General features: G+C 40.4%; 1 protein-coding gene and 1 non-coding gene across 2 annotated transcripts in view; both read left to right on the top strand.

The window, feature by feature from the left end:
* dync2h1 (dynein cytoplasmic 2 heavy chain 1) overlaps positions 1-16837 on the top strand; it is a 116255-nt gene that overhangs the window by 81222 nt on the left and 18196 nt on the right. The window contains 7 exon segments of the mRNA XM_073495047.1: positions 1847-2007; positions 3323-3448; positions 7499-7609; positions 10272-10341; positions 10886-10971; positions 15760-15835; positions 16140-16366. Coding sequence (XP_073351148.1) covers positions 1847-2007; positions 3323-3448; positions 7499-7609; positions 10272-10341; positions 10886-10971; positions 15760-15835; positions 16140-16366 — 857 coding nt within the window.
* trnat-agu (transfer RNA threonine (anticodon AGU)) lies at positions 9929-10002 on the top strand. Its single transcript has one exon. It is a non-coding gene; the product is annotated as a tRNA-Thr (tRNA).

Genomic DNA, 16837 nt, shown 5'->3' with positions numbered 1-16837 from the left:
CTTTGAACGCCAAGTGAACCCATTGACGAAGGTGTAGTGCATGATGTGGGTGAGAGTGTGTCTGAATGAGAGAGTGAGGGAGATACGGACAGAAAAAAAAAAGAACAGGAGCGAAGAAGATTTTGTGTGTATGTGTATGTGTTTTTGGCTGTAAATCAGTATGCTAATGAGGCATGGTCTGTAATCCTCTTACAGCTAATCTCACTCAATCCCCCCAGTCCAGGCCTGGGCACCGCTCACGCACACAGGCATGCCTGGGTGAACACAGCCGCACACACGCACACACACACACACACACACACACACACACACACACACACACACACACACAAACTTGTGCTCACTCACTGGCTTAAGCACCCAACTTCTCAAAAATACAAACACTCTTTCACATATGCATAAAAACATCTCTCTGTGTCTTATTATTAATCATCCAGCCAAGAAGACGGCCTTTTTTTTGTTTAAGCCATCAATCAGCATTTAAATGCAAATGTATTTCATCAATTAGAGTTATTTAAATGGAAAGATAAAAAGATATTTATAGAAAAATCTCAATGCCCATGTCAAGTGTTTTGTCTGCTCATTAATTATTAGCCATTCAGTGTTTCATCCACAAAGCAGCGTAGAGACACTGTGGTTCTGTTTTCTTTTTCGAGGCTCCTCTTTGGCCTGATTGTATGTCATAAAAGCCAAGGTGAACTTTGCTATTCACAGACAGAGGATGCTGGTCTGCAGCAGGAATACTGATGACCTGCCCGTGTCAAAGGTAGATGTGTATGTATTTGTGCACACGCACGTTCTGTAAATGCTCCCCTTTTTTGGAGTCAGACATCACAAGCCATGTGGTCAGATGACTGTTTTTCTTAGTGTTGCCATGGTGATGCAGCAAAAGGTCGCACTAAGATGTTCTCTACCAAGACCTTGTGCGCGTGCATGGATGTGTACTTCGGTGCAGCAGATTGCATTTGGCAGCAGACACCCAAAGAATGTTCAGGCTGGGGCAGTCAGCCCAACCAGAATAGACAGCAGTGTGTGTGTGTGTGTGTGTCTGTGTGTGTGTGTGTGTGTGTGTGTGTGTGTGTGTGTGAAAGAGATATCTGCTGATACATGCATGAATAGCATCACAGTGGAATTTCCAACATAGCCACTCACCCTGTGTGTGCTCGTATCGCTGCTTGTGTGTCACTATTAACTCATATCTGATACGCAATTCAATATATTACAGCAGGATTAGAGCTTAATGCTCAGCGAGGAAATGCACACATGCACTCACACACTCAGACACATACACAAAGAGTCTGGCTTCTCAGCGCCAGGGGGCTGACAAGGTATTCTTCTGCTATGTGTGGTGAATACTGCTGCATACCTAGCACTCAGTATGCACAGCACATCACCCTCCTAATCTCTCTCACTCTGTCTCTCTCAGTGTCTTCCTCTTATGCCCTCTTCCCCTTTCTACATCATCGCCTCCTTCTTGCTCTCCCTCTTTTACTTTTTTCTTTTCCCCCATATCCCTTCCTCATCACCCTTCTTCAGGCGCTGTCTACCCCTCCCCGTTCTTGCCCTCCCTCTGTCTCCCTGTCGTCTTTCCCCGCTCGACTTGTCTACTCCACCTGTGCCTCCTTCTTTAACATCCACCCTCACAAAATGCCTCTTTGCTGCTACTCAGTAGCTCTTACTTTTTTCCCCCTTTTCTCGGCCCCCTCCTGGTGTGCCATCTCTGTGTACTATATTCAGTCACTTTGACTTTGAGGAGCATATCAACTTTAAATGAAATGTTGCAACACTTCTTTACAGATCTGTTTTTCACACCCTTCATTATCTCCCTCTCTCCTCTTCTCTGCAGGTATGAAAGAGCTCTCCCCTCCTCCTCTGAACCTGCGACGTCTCTACACCGAGACGCTTGAATGGGAGCCGGTGTTGATCATCATCTCTCCGGGGGCGGACCCGTCCCAGGAGCTTGCAGAACTTGCAGCTGAAACCGTTGGCAGGGACAACTATCATGAGGTAGAGAATAACAGGGTTAAATGGGAGAAGTCATAGTAGATTAGCAAGTGTAAATTGATTTCTATCAACAGATTACCAAGATCAGATCAACAGATTTATCTCTTGTGCACATAAATTGATGCTACAGCTTGCAATATGCTGTACTGAAACACAGTTTTGACTCATATCTCTTGGTAATATTCTGCCAGTAGAATTTATCAATTGTAATATATTTTAGGACAACAAGAGCTCTGCGAAAACCGCCTTTGCGAGACGCTCCTACACACCTGCTGTGATTCAATATGTGGCTATACAGCTATTCAACAGTTATATAGTGCTGGTATTGTTTTATCTTTTTATTATTATTATCAAATCCCCTAAAGAGACCAAAACCTACAAAGAAACGTTTTGTACCAACAAGTATTGTCTATATAGTGAAAGCCTGATATATGGTAGCCTCTGTCACTGAGTCATATAAGTTCATTCCCTTCCAAAGACTTAAGGTGGCATGTTCCTTCATTATGGTTCGAGTTGTATATATATATTTATATATATATATATATATATATATATATACACATATATATATATATATGTATATATATATATATGTATATATATATATATGTATGTATATATATAAATATATATATGTATATGTATATGTATATGTATATATATATATATATATATATATATATATATATATATATATATATATATACATATATATATATATATATATATATATATATACATATATATATATATAATCGTCATTCAGATTTAAATGACTCTGACAAGACCTTTTGCCAAAAAATGATCACCAAAATGCAAGTGCAAAGTTCACCAAAGCTATAGATGATGATATTCTTTTTAAAGCAGTTTTAAATACGCAAACCTACCCACAGTCAGCTCACAGTTCTAGAGCTCACTAGACATATACGTAGTTCATAAAAAATACACATTTTTACCATTTTCCCTCCATAATAACCAGCTATATGAATGCACTTAAGACATTACACATTGCATCCCACTCATATGGCTACTGCTTATAACATTACTGTAAGTCGTATCAGTGACATATACATATAAATCACATTTGCTAAGAGTTACTAGCCTCAATGTGGGAACTTGTTTGGTAAAAGTCACATTGTGAATCTCACTTTGCAAGTGGTTCTCAGTGTCTCCCACTGAGCAGAGAGATAAATTAAAATATTGAATCAGATTTTCTGCCCCAAACTTCAGATAAATTACAATGTGGAATCACATTTTCCATCCCACTGCTTCTGTTTCTCGCCCCCTCCTACCTCCTCCACACTCTCTGTCTGTGAAGATCTCTATGGGTCAGGGGCAGGCTGATGTGGCATTGGCTACGCTCAGAGAATGTTCCCGAAATGGAGACTGGCTTTGCCTGAAAAACCTTCACCTTGTCACTACATGGCTACCCCTCCTGGAAAAAGTAAGTACTCTGTGTGTGTGTATGAGTCTTTGTGTGTTTTAAGGCTTTTTTGTTGCTATGGGTGCTGAGTGTTATTCTGCTTTCTCTAATTATTGGATAATAGTACAGGCAGAGAGTGATCAAAATGACTCTATTATGATACAAGGATGTGTGTCTGTCCACAGTAGCATCACATTAACTAGCATCACATAAACACTTACTGTAAAATGATATTATCCTGCATCCACAATCCTGCAAAACCAGATGTGCATCAGGATCTGTGGTTGGGAAAAGTTACATGAGAAATTACAAAAGATAAATAGAATATGTTCAACAAGCTTTTCCAATGCATGACACAATGATCCAGCAATGTGGCAATAACAAGTCTGGAACTAATATGATACAATAAATCCATTATAAGACTTCGAAAGTAAGTCCAAGAACATTGTCCAATGAACAGTTTGGGATACATCCAGTGAAACGAGCACCTCCTCACATCATCTCAAGCCCACAGTGACAATTAGGTAGTTTTGGGGCTATGGGGAAAGGTCAGTGGAAACAGGGAGCCTGGAGGATGTTGTGTACATAAAGTGTATGTGTAATTTCATGTTTCACCCTGCTTGTCAGTGTTTATCTGTAATATTACAACACTGCTGCATACACACAAACACAAGAGCACATTCTGCTGGCTGCCCAAATTTCCATATCTAAAATTACCTTCTGTCCTTGCACTGCACAAACACATTTTGCTCTCTACCTGTCAACCCATTTCAGTCACTTTGCTGTTGTTTGTGTGGCTCTGTTTGTCATCGTGTGTTTTTTTAATTTGTTTGTCTTTCTGTGTTGGTCTGTTTCTGGGCATACATGCATGTACAGTATGTATTTGTATCATGCTTCTACACCCAAAGGCCACGTCTTTCTGAAGCGCAGACTCAATCTCAACCACCAACCTAACCCTGTGTATTTACACTCAAGTAATATTGTCAATACTGTATAATTTACATTCAAAACCCAACAAAACACAAAATTACATCAGACTGCAATTTTCTACAAAAGAAGGAAAGGAAAAGGACGAAAGGGGATAGGTTAGGCAGACTCTAGAATGGACATATGGTAAGATATGAGTCAAAGAGTAGTTTAGTGACCATCCAAGGATGCTGTCACTTCTATCCTTCATTTCTCAGCCCCACAAAGAAATCCATTTCCTCCAGTGTTGGGTGTCTGGACATAACTGCAGAAGATTGTCAGGGAGTGGTTCAGGCATGCAAAAAAGATGATTTTCCGGGTGTATTTTAAGAGAGGACAGAAGGTGAATTTTTGAAGTTTGTGGCTAAATGCAGAAGACGGGGTTGACTAGCATGGTTGTATGTGCATATCTGTAGCTATCCTATACAAATGTGTATAGTTAAAATGTAGAGTTTTGTATTGTAATATTGGACAGACTTTAGCATAATTTTATTCAAAAATGGCAAAAACACTATTGAAGCATATTGCAGCATTTGTGATTAATTTCTGTGACATTTACTGTGCTAGAGCGGTCCATGCAATGAAGACGTCCCCTTCTTTTTGTGGTCCTGGGAACTTGGTTTGTACCAAATAGATAAAGAAAAGATATTTCAAAGGTAATAGTGATACATATTGTAATGTTAAGTTTGTTAGCAGAGCTGGGCGATATGGTCTTAAAATAATATTGAAATATTTTAGGCTATATCGCAATACACAAAATATATCTCATTGTTTTAAAATCTCCTCCAAAAAGACCTGCATGTGTATAGTGTTCTGGTTGCATTAGTGGATTTTCGATGTTAGATTAGCTGTTGTGCAGAGCCGCATGTCGGTAAAGAGAACTGTCTGAGCATAAGAAGTGAACTCATGTGTCCATGAGCTTTTCCCAGGGTTCTGTTTAGTGCTGTGTCACTGTAGCAGGTCATATCTCACTGGGAGGCACAGCTGTTGGCGGTGATTGGCCTGTGTGTGTGTGTGTGTGTGTGTGTGTGTGTGTGTGTGAATGAGAGTGTGTGCCCTGTGGTTAGCCATAGATCCTTCCTGTCCTGAGTTGTCTGTGCGCTCAGTGTGACTTAAACCATAGATTATTACAGCTCTCCCCGTCTACCTTTCCCCCTCTCCGCCACCAGTTTTTCTTAACACCCTGCTCCCCTTATATTGTATAACTCAAACTCTCTTTTTGTCTGTTTTGTCCTGCTTTCTCTCACTGCCTCGCTCTTTCCCCGGCAACCGATGAGGCTGGGTCTCAGCAGTCGAGCCTGAAATGAAAAACTGACGCAACAAGGGGAACGAGGGAGACAGGGAGCATAGAAAAGAAAGAATGAAGACACAGTGAATGTGAAAGGGCGGAAGTAGGGAAAAATGAACTGAGCCTCTGTCGGCAGGTGGATATTCTGGACAAAGACGGCTATGTTTTAGGTTCTGCCTCTGTTTCTGTGGCTGTGTCCATCTGCTCTGTCTCACTGTATTTCTCAATGTTGTGTCTAAATTTTCCGGCTTATTTTCTTGCCATCTGTCTCTCCAGTCCTTCCCTCCTTCACTAAAGCAGTTGGTCAGTGAGAGAGAGGAGAAAGGAGGGAAGAGAGGCAGAGAAAGAGAGCGGTCAGTGTTCATAATTGAAGTTGGCAGTACAGATGTCCTCTCATCCCTGTCCACTCACATTCTTCCACTTGCACAATTTACTGTCTCATTTTTCACATCACCCAAACCATCCCTTTACTTATGGATCTATCTTTCAATCTGCCTGCCAATCTAAAGGTCTCTCTGTCTGCTATTCCTATAAATTAAATTAAGACTGAAACACTTTCAGTTATGTGTTACAATGAATAAATTAAATGTATCTTGTGAGATCTTATCACAAGATACAAATTTCCATCTGCAAAAATCTGTGTATGTGTGAGTAAAGCCTGTGGGATTTGAGTATCTATGTGTGGTGCATCTTTAACACTATAACAAAGATTGGTTTTGATGTGCGACACACACACACACACACACAGTGAGAGGCGGAGAAGTTTTTCTTCGAGGGATGTCGGTTTCTGTGTTCTTTGACTTTCCGTGATCATGTCTGCTTCCATGAGAGCGAATTAGTTTCCAAATGATGCAGAAACACATTGATTATGATTATATGTGCGTGTGTGTGTGTGTGTTCTTGTGCGTGGGTACCCAATCGGATGACACAAGACCCTAAGGTGTCAGTATGCTATTTTTAACCGCAAGTCTTTGAGAAAGATAGAAAGCGAGGGGGGAGCAATGTAAGAAGAGAAGTGAGAGAAAGAAAGCTGGAAATTGAGATGAAGAGACAGTGATGGAGATGGTGAAAAGAAGGGAAGCAGAAAGGGAGAGAGACGGATACTGTATATCAAAGTGAGGCGAATGAGAAAGAATGGCATGGAAAAAAAGGAGAGAGGATTAGAGGAAATATATTTGATTTGTTACTAGATATGCACTATACAGCTTCCTCCTTATAGTTTTTTGAGCAAAAAGAGTTAACAGCTCTCGTTTGACCACACCTTATAAATAAAGGTTGAATATATGATCATCTTTACAAAGATCCTTTACAAAGATAAAAATATAAATAAAGGGTTTTTAAGGAAGGGCTTTGCTATATTTGCACTCAGATTAAATTTCAGTTAACTGATTAGAAATTTGCCTAAAGGGAATCTATGGAAGTAAATGTATTGTTTCAAATTTGTGCATATGAAAAAATGCAGCAAAATTATACTGTGTGTCATAAAGTTATTACTCTATTCTTTTACCTCACGGCAAGGAGGTCCTGTGTTTAAATCCAACCCAGCTGGCTGAGGTCTGCCTCTGTGGATATACTGGGATAGACTCCAGCTCTTTCCAACCTTAACAAGATAAGCAGTAGAAAATTGATGGACCTGTGTGATGCAGTATCTGGGCTCAAGTCTTCTCTAATTGCTACAATTAATGAGCAAGTTTTGTGTTTTGACATACATTATATCTATAGCCTGATATTAGCGCAAAGGTAGTCTGCTCTCTTATAACTCTCATATTCTCTTACTCTAATGTGTATAATGTGTGTGTCCTGTCCTTCCTCCACAGGAGCTAAATGTGCTTCATCCTAAAGCTGGCTTCCGTCTCTGGCTGACAGCAGAAGTTCACCCCCGATTTCCTCCCATACTGCTGCAGTCCAGCCTCAAGATCACTTACGAGGTATTCACACACACACATTCACCACCACACACATACAGGCATTAAAGCAATAACACTATAATACTCCTACAGCAGCTTATGATGACCCAACTCATATCACACAACTTTTCACACAAACGTGCAGGCACACATTCTTGTTGTCACTAATTTGGGCCAGGTTACCAGCATATGGCATGCTCACAAGAGGGTAGGGTATGTAAGGACTTTGTGTGTCTGAAATGCCGTTTGAGTTCATGACTATGTGTGTGTCTTTTATCCTCTATATAATGGCTACATCCGCAATGCAGCCACACACACTGTACATTTGTCAGGAGACGTAGAAGCCTGCAGCTTGTGTGTTACTGATGCGTGCTTTAGCGCTCAGTGTGTTTCTGATGGGAGTCCTGCTCAAGGGGTTAGTTGCTTCAGCAGCCAAGCATGCTGCACAAACAGCCTCTCTCTCTCTCTCTCTCTCTCTCTCTCTCTCTCTGTCTCTCTCGCTTTGTCTCTCTCACTCTTCCTTTCTTTTCTCTCTCAGACACACTCACACTCAAACTTATTGACATGCTTTACACTGAATGCACAGTGCAGACATAGGACAAGGACAAATAAGCATCAAAGCTGATCTGTCAAACCGAAGAAAACCAGTATAACAACATAAACAGCATAAAAGTAATACATGTCATCTTACAGAACATGACATGACATGTCACAATCACACACATCACACAAACTCATCATTATAGCAAAATCACTGTTGCTAAACTACAGTCTGTATCTCAGCTGCTACAGTTTCTCCACCCCAAAACCCAAATACCTCACCCAACATTCAACTCGCCTTTGCAGTTTAGCATTGAAGCTGCTTTTACTAAGTAAATATATTTAGTTCCTTGTTGGCATGGTGGGCAGTGTATTAGACTTTAAGTGTAATTCAACAGCTCAAACCTCTCATAGAGCAAATAATAGATTCTTCAAGCCATTTCAGTGTAAAAAGCACAGAGGCAAGTGATTTATTTGTCAGTGTCTAAAGCAGGGGTAGCCAACATGGTGCCTGCGAGCTCCTGGTATCCCACTGTGAGCGTATGAGTCGCCCGCAGGGCACCTTAAACCTAGACTGTCTCCTAAAACATGAAGCCTATTGTAGACATAATATTCATCATTTAACGGTAAACTGAGCAAACATGTAGCCCTCCATATTACTCCATTTCACTTAGGTAGCTCACAGTCTCCAAAGGGTTGGTGACCCCTGGTCTAAAGGTAGAGTTAATGTATTGCTTTGTTACGTGTGAATAAAAGTATAGATTGAAACTGTGCTGCAGCCAAAACGGGTAAACACAGCACCTTGCTAATACGTTTAATCTACTGAAGTTGGTAACATATGTGGTGATTTTGCCAGTTTTGGCAAGTTTAGTACATATGCATTACTGGCTGTGCATATGATCAAAACCTCCAGATGGAGGTACCAAATGTTCAGCAAAGCTAATAATGTGTGAACTGATTTCAATGTATGCTCATTGTTTCTATAATGAACAGAGCATATTGTTGCCAGAGAAATCAAATATGCATATAACTGCCACTAACTAAAGCATACACAGTATAACAAAGGAATACGGCATTTATATACATATATATACAGTGGGATGGCTGTATAAAAGAGTGTCAGTGTTATGGGCTGTGGTCCTAATCATCCTTGTGGTAAATGCTATTGGGTGTCCAACCCTGACCAAACAATATTCTTTCAGTTTATTCATAAACTCTATTTGTAATTTACAGAGACACTGACAGTAAGCTATAAATGACTTAAACTTATGACATTCCCTTTTCTCTGCCCTGACTTGTTCAGTGTCTCGGTTTTTGTTGACAAATCCATTTTTTCTTACTATAGTGATTTGAGAATTTTCTTTTCACATGTGGTCACATGTTGCAGGTCCTGCATTCTGGCTTTGAGCTAAAAGAGCAGAACAACACTAAACAGACTGAAAATAAACAACATGAAATGCATTTCGAATTGCATTTCACAGCTTCTTTTTGGTCTAGATAGAGTGGATTTGGGAATCACACTCTAGGGTATGTCAGGATCAAACGCTACTCGTTTCTTACAATAATACAAGCTCACATATTAATATAACATAGACATAATTGTTTTAACATTCTAGCAACACACTACAACTTTGTAATAGCTTCTGTGTGCAGGTATTATTGCCCACCCTTTCATTCTGATAAGTCTTCCTCAATGCTATATAATAAATACAAATACATTCACAACACAAACTTGTCTGTAGCTATGTAGCATATGTATGAGAGCAGTTCCACCAGTTTTCCTTCCAGGAGATACCATGTGGCGCTGTGGCTTAGTTGGTTAAAGCGCCTGTCTAGTAAACAGGAGATCCTGGGTTCGAATCCCAGCAGTGCCTTTTTTCAGTGCCCCCACAGCATGTTCCATATCGTCTTACCATGCAGCACATAAGTCTTTCACACATGAGTTATGCCCCCTTATGATTTCCATGTTTCTGTGCCTCTATCACAGAACTATGTTTGGAGTTTTTAATTGGAACTTAAATGTTGCACAAGATTCTGTAATAATAAAACCCTTTCTTTCTTCCCCTTCCCCTCTATCCTTCTTTACCTTCTCCCCACCCTGTCTGTCTGTCTGTCTGTCCTCAATTTTTTCTCCCACCTTCAGGCACCCCCTGGGTTGAAGAAGAATCTGCTGAGAACATACGAGTCATGGACTCCAGAGCAGATCAGTAAAGGTTTGTATCTTCTCTTCTCTTTTTGTTCAGCTTCTTGCTCTTATTCTTATTCCAAGCAATAATGATAGATTAGTCTCTGCTTTTTTTTAAGGGATAAATATCTTACAGTACACCCTACATTTAAGCTAACAACCAGCTAATGAGCTCGCCCTATGTTTTAAAGAATTTGTGCTTTGTTTCCATTTACAGTCAAGGGATTGTTCTCTTTTTTCACATAAAATGGTATGTGTTACAGTTATCACTGGTAGTGGTATCAGTACGTGATTATGAGCTTAGACTTTGAGTCCTGATCAAAGAAATTCTTGCAAGCTTGCTGGTTCTGGGGCAAAGAAGAAACAGCAGCAAAGGGCTCCAACATAGCATTCATTAAAAGTCCAAACAGCATGCTTCATTCTCCTCTCAGTTCTTTCTGTTGAATATTGTTTGATGAATAATAAAAAAAAAGATAACTGAACTCAAAGGTTTAGAAAACACAGACACTCTGATAATGACTGATTATTCTAGTTATTTTGGTTGTGACATGCTGTTGATTGTTTGTGTGTAGGAGGCGTCCTGGCCAGAGCCCAGTCTCTGTTCTGTCTGGCTTGGTTCCATGCTGTCTGCCAAGAGAGACGCAACTACATACCACAGGTAAAATACACAAACAGCCCAATATGGATGGGAGTAGTCATAGTTGTACAATTTCATTTCAGGACAATAAACAATACAGCACTTGTTTAAATGTTGTTGCAGTAGATGTAGAACTAAGACAGTGGCACAGACAAACTAACTAACCAGCTCCTTTTCTTCAGTTTTCCCGCCTTTGGAATGAAGCTTTTTTGTAAATGCGACATTAGCATTAGCTGCTGTCTCATGTAGGTACTTAACTCAGATGCTTACAGCATAATAATGTGCTTTAATGCCCTTTAAAATTGCAAGCTTTTTGTTAGTTCTTACTTGTAAAACCCAGAAATGTGTTTACGCACATCCACACATGAAGTATATGGCCTTATTTCCACACTGGTTATCATAAGTGCGTAATGACTTACAATTGCAATTCATATTCACAGGACACATCTATACAAACGACAGCTGTACAAATGCATGATTTATTTATTTCCTAGCCATTTCTAGTTGTTGTCACAAGTACATGACATGAAAAGTCATAGTCCACACAAGAACACCCACAGAAAGGGTAAAAAACCTCCCCTGAGATCAGTTCTATGTCCTTACTGACCAGCAGAGATAGCAAGCCTGTTTGCACTTTGTGCTGTGCCTCCGGCAGTGTCTTTGTGTGTGTTTATGTGTGACACACACTTTGTATGTGTGTCTGTAGCTATGGATATAAGCCTTTGTTGTATACTTGCCTGCCGGTCAACATGCACATTGTACACAGCACAAAACACATTGTATAAGGCCCCCACACTGGTGAGGGTTTAGCACAGTCTCGCTGCCTCATACTTTTCACCCACACTGCTGACAAACCAAAGGGTTTGCAGTGTCAAGTCAGGACAATGGAGGCATGGGAAATATAATCCTGTGATGTCATATACTGTCAGGGTATTTTATAGGAGACATATAAATGTCAACCAAAAATGGATTTCATTGACCCACTGTATTATGTATTTTTTCCACAAGTGTAATTCAGCTTTAACACTCTCACAGCAGCAGCTCTAAATAAATCAAAACTGTGTGTTTTACGTGTGCCAGAATCATCTCAGAATATTCAGAGACTGAAGAGACCACAGTATTTACTCTTTTGAACCGAAGCCTCAGTGATAAATCATCTCCACATAACAAGATAGAGGGTGTGAAGAATGACATAATTTGCATCCCTATAGGGAAAAGCAGGCTATTTATTTTCTCAGTCAAACCCCAAGGCGTTGATGAATCAGCACAAAATAGATAACAAATCGAAGAACATTGAGGGAAATGATACTGAACAACAGCTTGAGTTAGAAGGCTATTAGCAGTACCCTTATGTCCAAAAGAACACGTTTTATAAATACTCAAATCAGATTCGCAAACTAAACCGTATACGTTTTGTATCAAAATCTATTATCTGTTTAATTGCTGTGGTAAAGTCGATAAGGAAATTAATCAAAATTGAAGATTTCGATTAACCTCATCACTGACGCATAATGAATTACTAAATAATTGGATTTTAGAGATAATTTCAGAATGCCCGATGCAGCGGCAGCCATGACCCATGAAAACAAATGCCCCTGTGCATTGTGTGATTCTCTGCCTCCTCCTCCATGTCACTTTTCTTTCACATATCTCTTGTTCACTCACAAAGCGTCAGACAATTCCTGTAACTTTCCAAAACTAACAATCTGACATCCAGACCCAGTTCACACACCCTTAAGTCTGTTATGTTTAGGTGAGAAAGTAGGCATTGAGCAGCGTGAGTCCAAACTAATGAGACATGAAGACACAGACACATTTTAACACAAGCAAAAAGAAGATGCTGTTGTATCTGTAATTGCTTGCAGTTTGCTGCGTCATGTTTCCACTTGTCAACTTAAACAGATGCTTTTGTAGTTCGGTAGCATGCGGGCGTGTGGCAGTCTAAACATGCACTGGGACTCATTTGTCTCTCTGTGTATCACCGTGATGTGTCAGAGTGGTCTGTCTAATGGAATAATACAAGATATCTGCAGTTACAGCGGTAAGATATCCCTTTTTGTCTGCTAAATCAACACACGACCAACACACTCTCAGTGAACCCAAACTCTGGGGAGGACTGTTGGGGAGAACATGTTTTTGTAATTAAACTGCCACAACGTTTGCTCACTTGTTTCTCCTCTCGCTGTCTCTCCTACTCCCTCAAGCTTGGTCCAGATATTCCCCTTTAACCATTTCCCTCATTGTGGAGATGTTTGGAGAAAGAAGTATGGATTGTCCTAAAAGATGATGTAAACCCTACATAACTAACAGTGCAGTATGAATGTGTCTCGTATTCTTGGGAATCTGTCTCCAGGGATGTGTATTAGTGGGTTGCATGTCATCGGTATTATGTTTACATCTTTAAGATATGGCAATTTTTCATGAATATGAACACGCAGAATATGCTGAAAGTGGTGACTTTTTAGCTAACTCCCTACTGGTTTTGCAGTTAGCAGTCCCCTCCCTCCTCTCTACATCACCTCACTTGCATGACTTATTTCTTTCTTTTTTGAGGCAGCTCTCTTTGCCCCTTTCTTTTCTTCAAGCGATTTTCACCACATGGCGTGTTTGGTAGAATAACCCGTCACAGGGAGCGCTGGAATTGGTAGCTTTCCCTGTTCTGCCATTACCGTAGGTACCAGAAAAGGAGGCTCCTGCTCTATGCATGTTCTCTGAGCAGACATGAACGCCTCTTTATGGAGTTTTCTGTCCTGATTGGATAAAGTCTGCAGGGATACCAGAAAATGTATCTTTTACTGCATGAGCGGAGGGAGGAAAGACATGGGTTACTGACCAAACACTCTATAACAGCACTATTCATTACTCATTTTAATTAGAGAATAACGCTTACAGCAGCTTCAACCGATATTTGATCTGATCCGATAACCGATCGCCCGTGTCCATTTTGTTAGTATCAAGCACAATATTTTCAATGTTTGATTTTGAAATAATCCAAAAGTATTCAGATAATCCAGTGGATTATGTTACTAATTAAAAAATGCCATAGAATCTTAACCGACTACATTTCAAAGTAATCTGACCCAACCCTGTCTGTCTCTCTCTTGCGCCTTGCTTACTCATTGTTTTTCCTAATTTTCTTGTGACTGGCGTCCCTCCCTGGCTGGTGTCGCCTTGTCTCTCTCTCGCTCTTTTTTCCTCTCAATCATTGAATCTGTGGTAAGTGTTTCCATTTGTGATGGTAATGTTGTTCCTCATCCAAGAACATGATCGCCCAATTATTGAAACAGTCACAGCTCCTTTTGTCCACTCCGCCATCGCTCATTCCCTCGTCGCTTCATCTACTGTCCTCCCTCCTTTTCTCATTTATTCTCTCCCTGTTTTCATCATCACATGTCTATGCAGAAATCATTTGGAAAGTGTGTGTGTGTGTGTGTGTGTGTGTGCGATCGTAGCGCTGCAGCAGAAGAAAGATTAGGGTCTCTGTTTGATGGCCATAGGAGAACAAATACTGTGGCCAATTATAGCTGGTGAACACTGCATGCGACCAGGTAGTACACTTTCCGAAGTGCTCAAAAAATAATTGAAAACACACGCACGCACACACACACACACACACATGCACAGATATACAGTCACCTTTATAAGAACTATGAATAAGCAGCCAATGTTGTATACATAAAACAACTGAATACATGCATGAGCGCAATCTCACTCATACACATTTATCACATCAGTGACATTTATCCAATGTAGTAGAAGCATGCCCCTTTTCAGTCTGTAAATATACGCACAAACTACGTAGACTTAATCATTCAAAGAATTACTGAACATGCCTTCACAATTTTCCTCCACCCCTCACCTCATCCACCCACAGCATCAGTGGGCAGATTACAACCGCTGATTGAATAGCAGTGAAGTGCAACAAACACGTCCTCACTAACTGAGCCTGCCCTCACACTCAATTATGTTTTAACACTTGTGATTTTTTTTTTTTCTTTGATGGTCAATGCTCTGACGTTGTGTGTCTGTGTGTTTAATTGTGTGTTGCTCTCTGCATGTGTGTGTACGTATATGTGTTGTCTGATTACAGCAGACCTCTTTTTTCCTCCCATATATTTCAGTGCTAATGTCTTGACGGTAACATGTCTTGATTCAGCCACTGACTATAGGAGATTTGTTTGTGACCTTTCACCAGATGGTTGGATCAAGAGAGTCTGAGAAAGTGATCCAACAATAGCCTTCATTCAACGGCAACTGGGCATTTTTCAATCAGCAAGTTGTTCTGGCAGTTCATAGTGGAGCTTTATTACTATAAAATCTTGGATTCTCTGGGTTTCTGAAAAGTATCAACAAGGGTAGCTGTGTAAAATTTCAGCAGGTCAAACTAAGAGGCAAGTGAAATAATGAGGATGTGTGGAAGTGGTGATACACATAATGGAGAGATATCCTGAAATTTCAGCCGAAAGAGAAATTATATTAAATTGAATGATATATCTTTACTTTCTCAGGTTTCTGTATTCATCTCAAGGACAGAAAAATACGACAGGCATGGTGGTTAAGACTACACTTGCAGACAGTTGTTAGAAGATTAAAAAGAAAAAGGAATATGTGTGAGCGATGATACACCATGATACTTCAGTCCTCAACCATTATGTGACACTTTGAATGCCATCTGTTCCTGTTTATTTGACAGATTCTGAAAGTAATCCATTAATACTATAGTAGTCATGTAAGTAAAAATAAGCAGTAAAATGCAGTAAACAAATTGTCTTTTTTGTACTTCTTCCTTCTCATCTGTGCTTTATCTAGGGTTGGACTAAGTTCTACGAGTTTTCTTTGTCAGACCTCCGTGCTGGCTTCGAGATCATTGACAGGCTTTTTGAAGGTAGGGGGGCTGGTAACAACCATTACAATGCAGTGAAGGGCTCTGCTGTGCTCTGCAGCACATATGGTAATGAGAAGCGGAATCTGTGGGTTCTTTGATCAATTACCTCTTTAATTTACACTACCCCTGATAAAGCATGACCTGCACAACTCAGCATTTGCATTTATATTTGAGCACTTGCCCTTCGTTGTATCTCCCTGCCTTTCTTTATGTATGGTTGTGTGCGCGATTCTTTTTTTCTATTTGCTCTCATTACACATGTTTGTAGCTTTCTTTGTGTCCGTGTGTCTTTGTATCTCTCAAGGTGGTAAAGCTTTCCAGTGGGAGTTTGTCCATGGCCTGTTGGAGAGTGCCATCTACGGTGGACGCATCGATAACCCCTCTGACCTCCGCATCTTACGTTCCTACCTGGAGCAGTTCTTCTCCACACATCTCCTCTCGTCCTCCCTCTCAGCTGGTCAGAGAAAGAGCAGAGGGGGAACGCGCTTCTTTCCTCCTCAGATCAGCCTTCCAAACTCCTGCTCTATATTGGTAGGTTGTCAGGGTGATGCATGTGCAGTTGGCAAGTACACATTTAAATTCACAGTTGCAGGCGTGGTTGCTGTTTAAATGGCTCTTAAAGACGCTCAAGAAGTGAGTTCTTGCTACAGAGAAAAAAGGAGCACTTCTGTGTTTTTTTTCCTGCACTTTAAAGCTTAAGCTGTAATGTCCTCCTCAGCTCTCTCTAATGATCCCAGGTACGCTGGCAGAGAAGCAAAAGCAAATCAAAGAAAGGGTACTGAATTAATGTGCCCAAGCTTTTCACTGACTAGATTTACTGTTTGTGGTTTGGTCAGTATCGAAGTTTCATTAATCCATGTTGTGTTAGCTTCATTTTAAGTTGGTTTATAAAGAAGCTACTACAAATACATCCACTTAGTTAGCCTCAATTTGACACAATCGGTTGTGGTCTTTCCATTGCTTTGCATTCCGTTAATGTAGTTCAGTATATAAAAGAAGTAA

Source organism: Pagrus major, chromosome 2 (assembly GCF_040436345.1).
Source record: "Pagrus major chromosome 2, Pma_NU_1.0".
NCBI classification, from domain to species: domain Eukaryota; kingdom Metazoa; phylum Chordata; class Actinopteri; order Spariformes; family Sparidae; genus Pagrus; species Pagrus major.
Note: the sequence above shows the minus strand (reverse complement) of the source record. Positions and strands in the feature narration are given on the sequence as shown.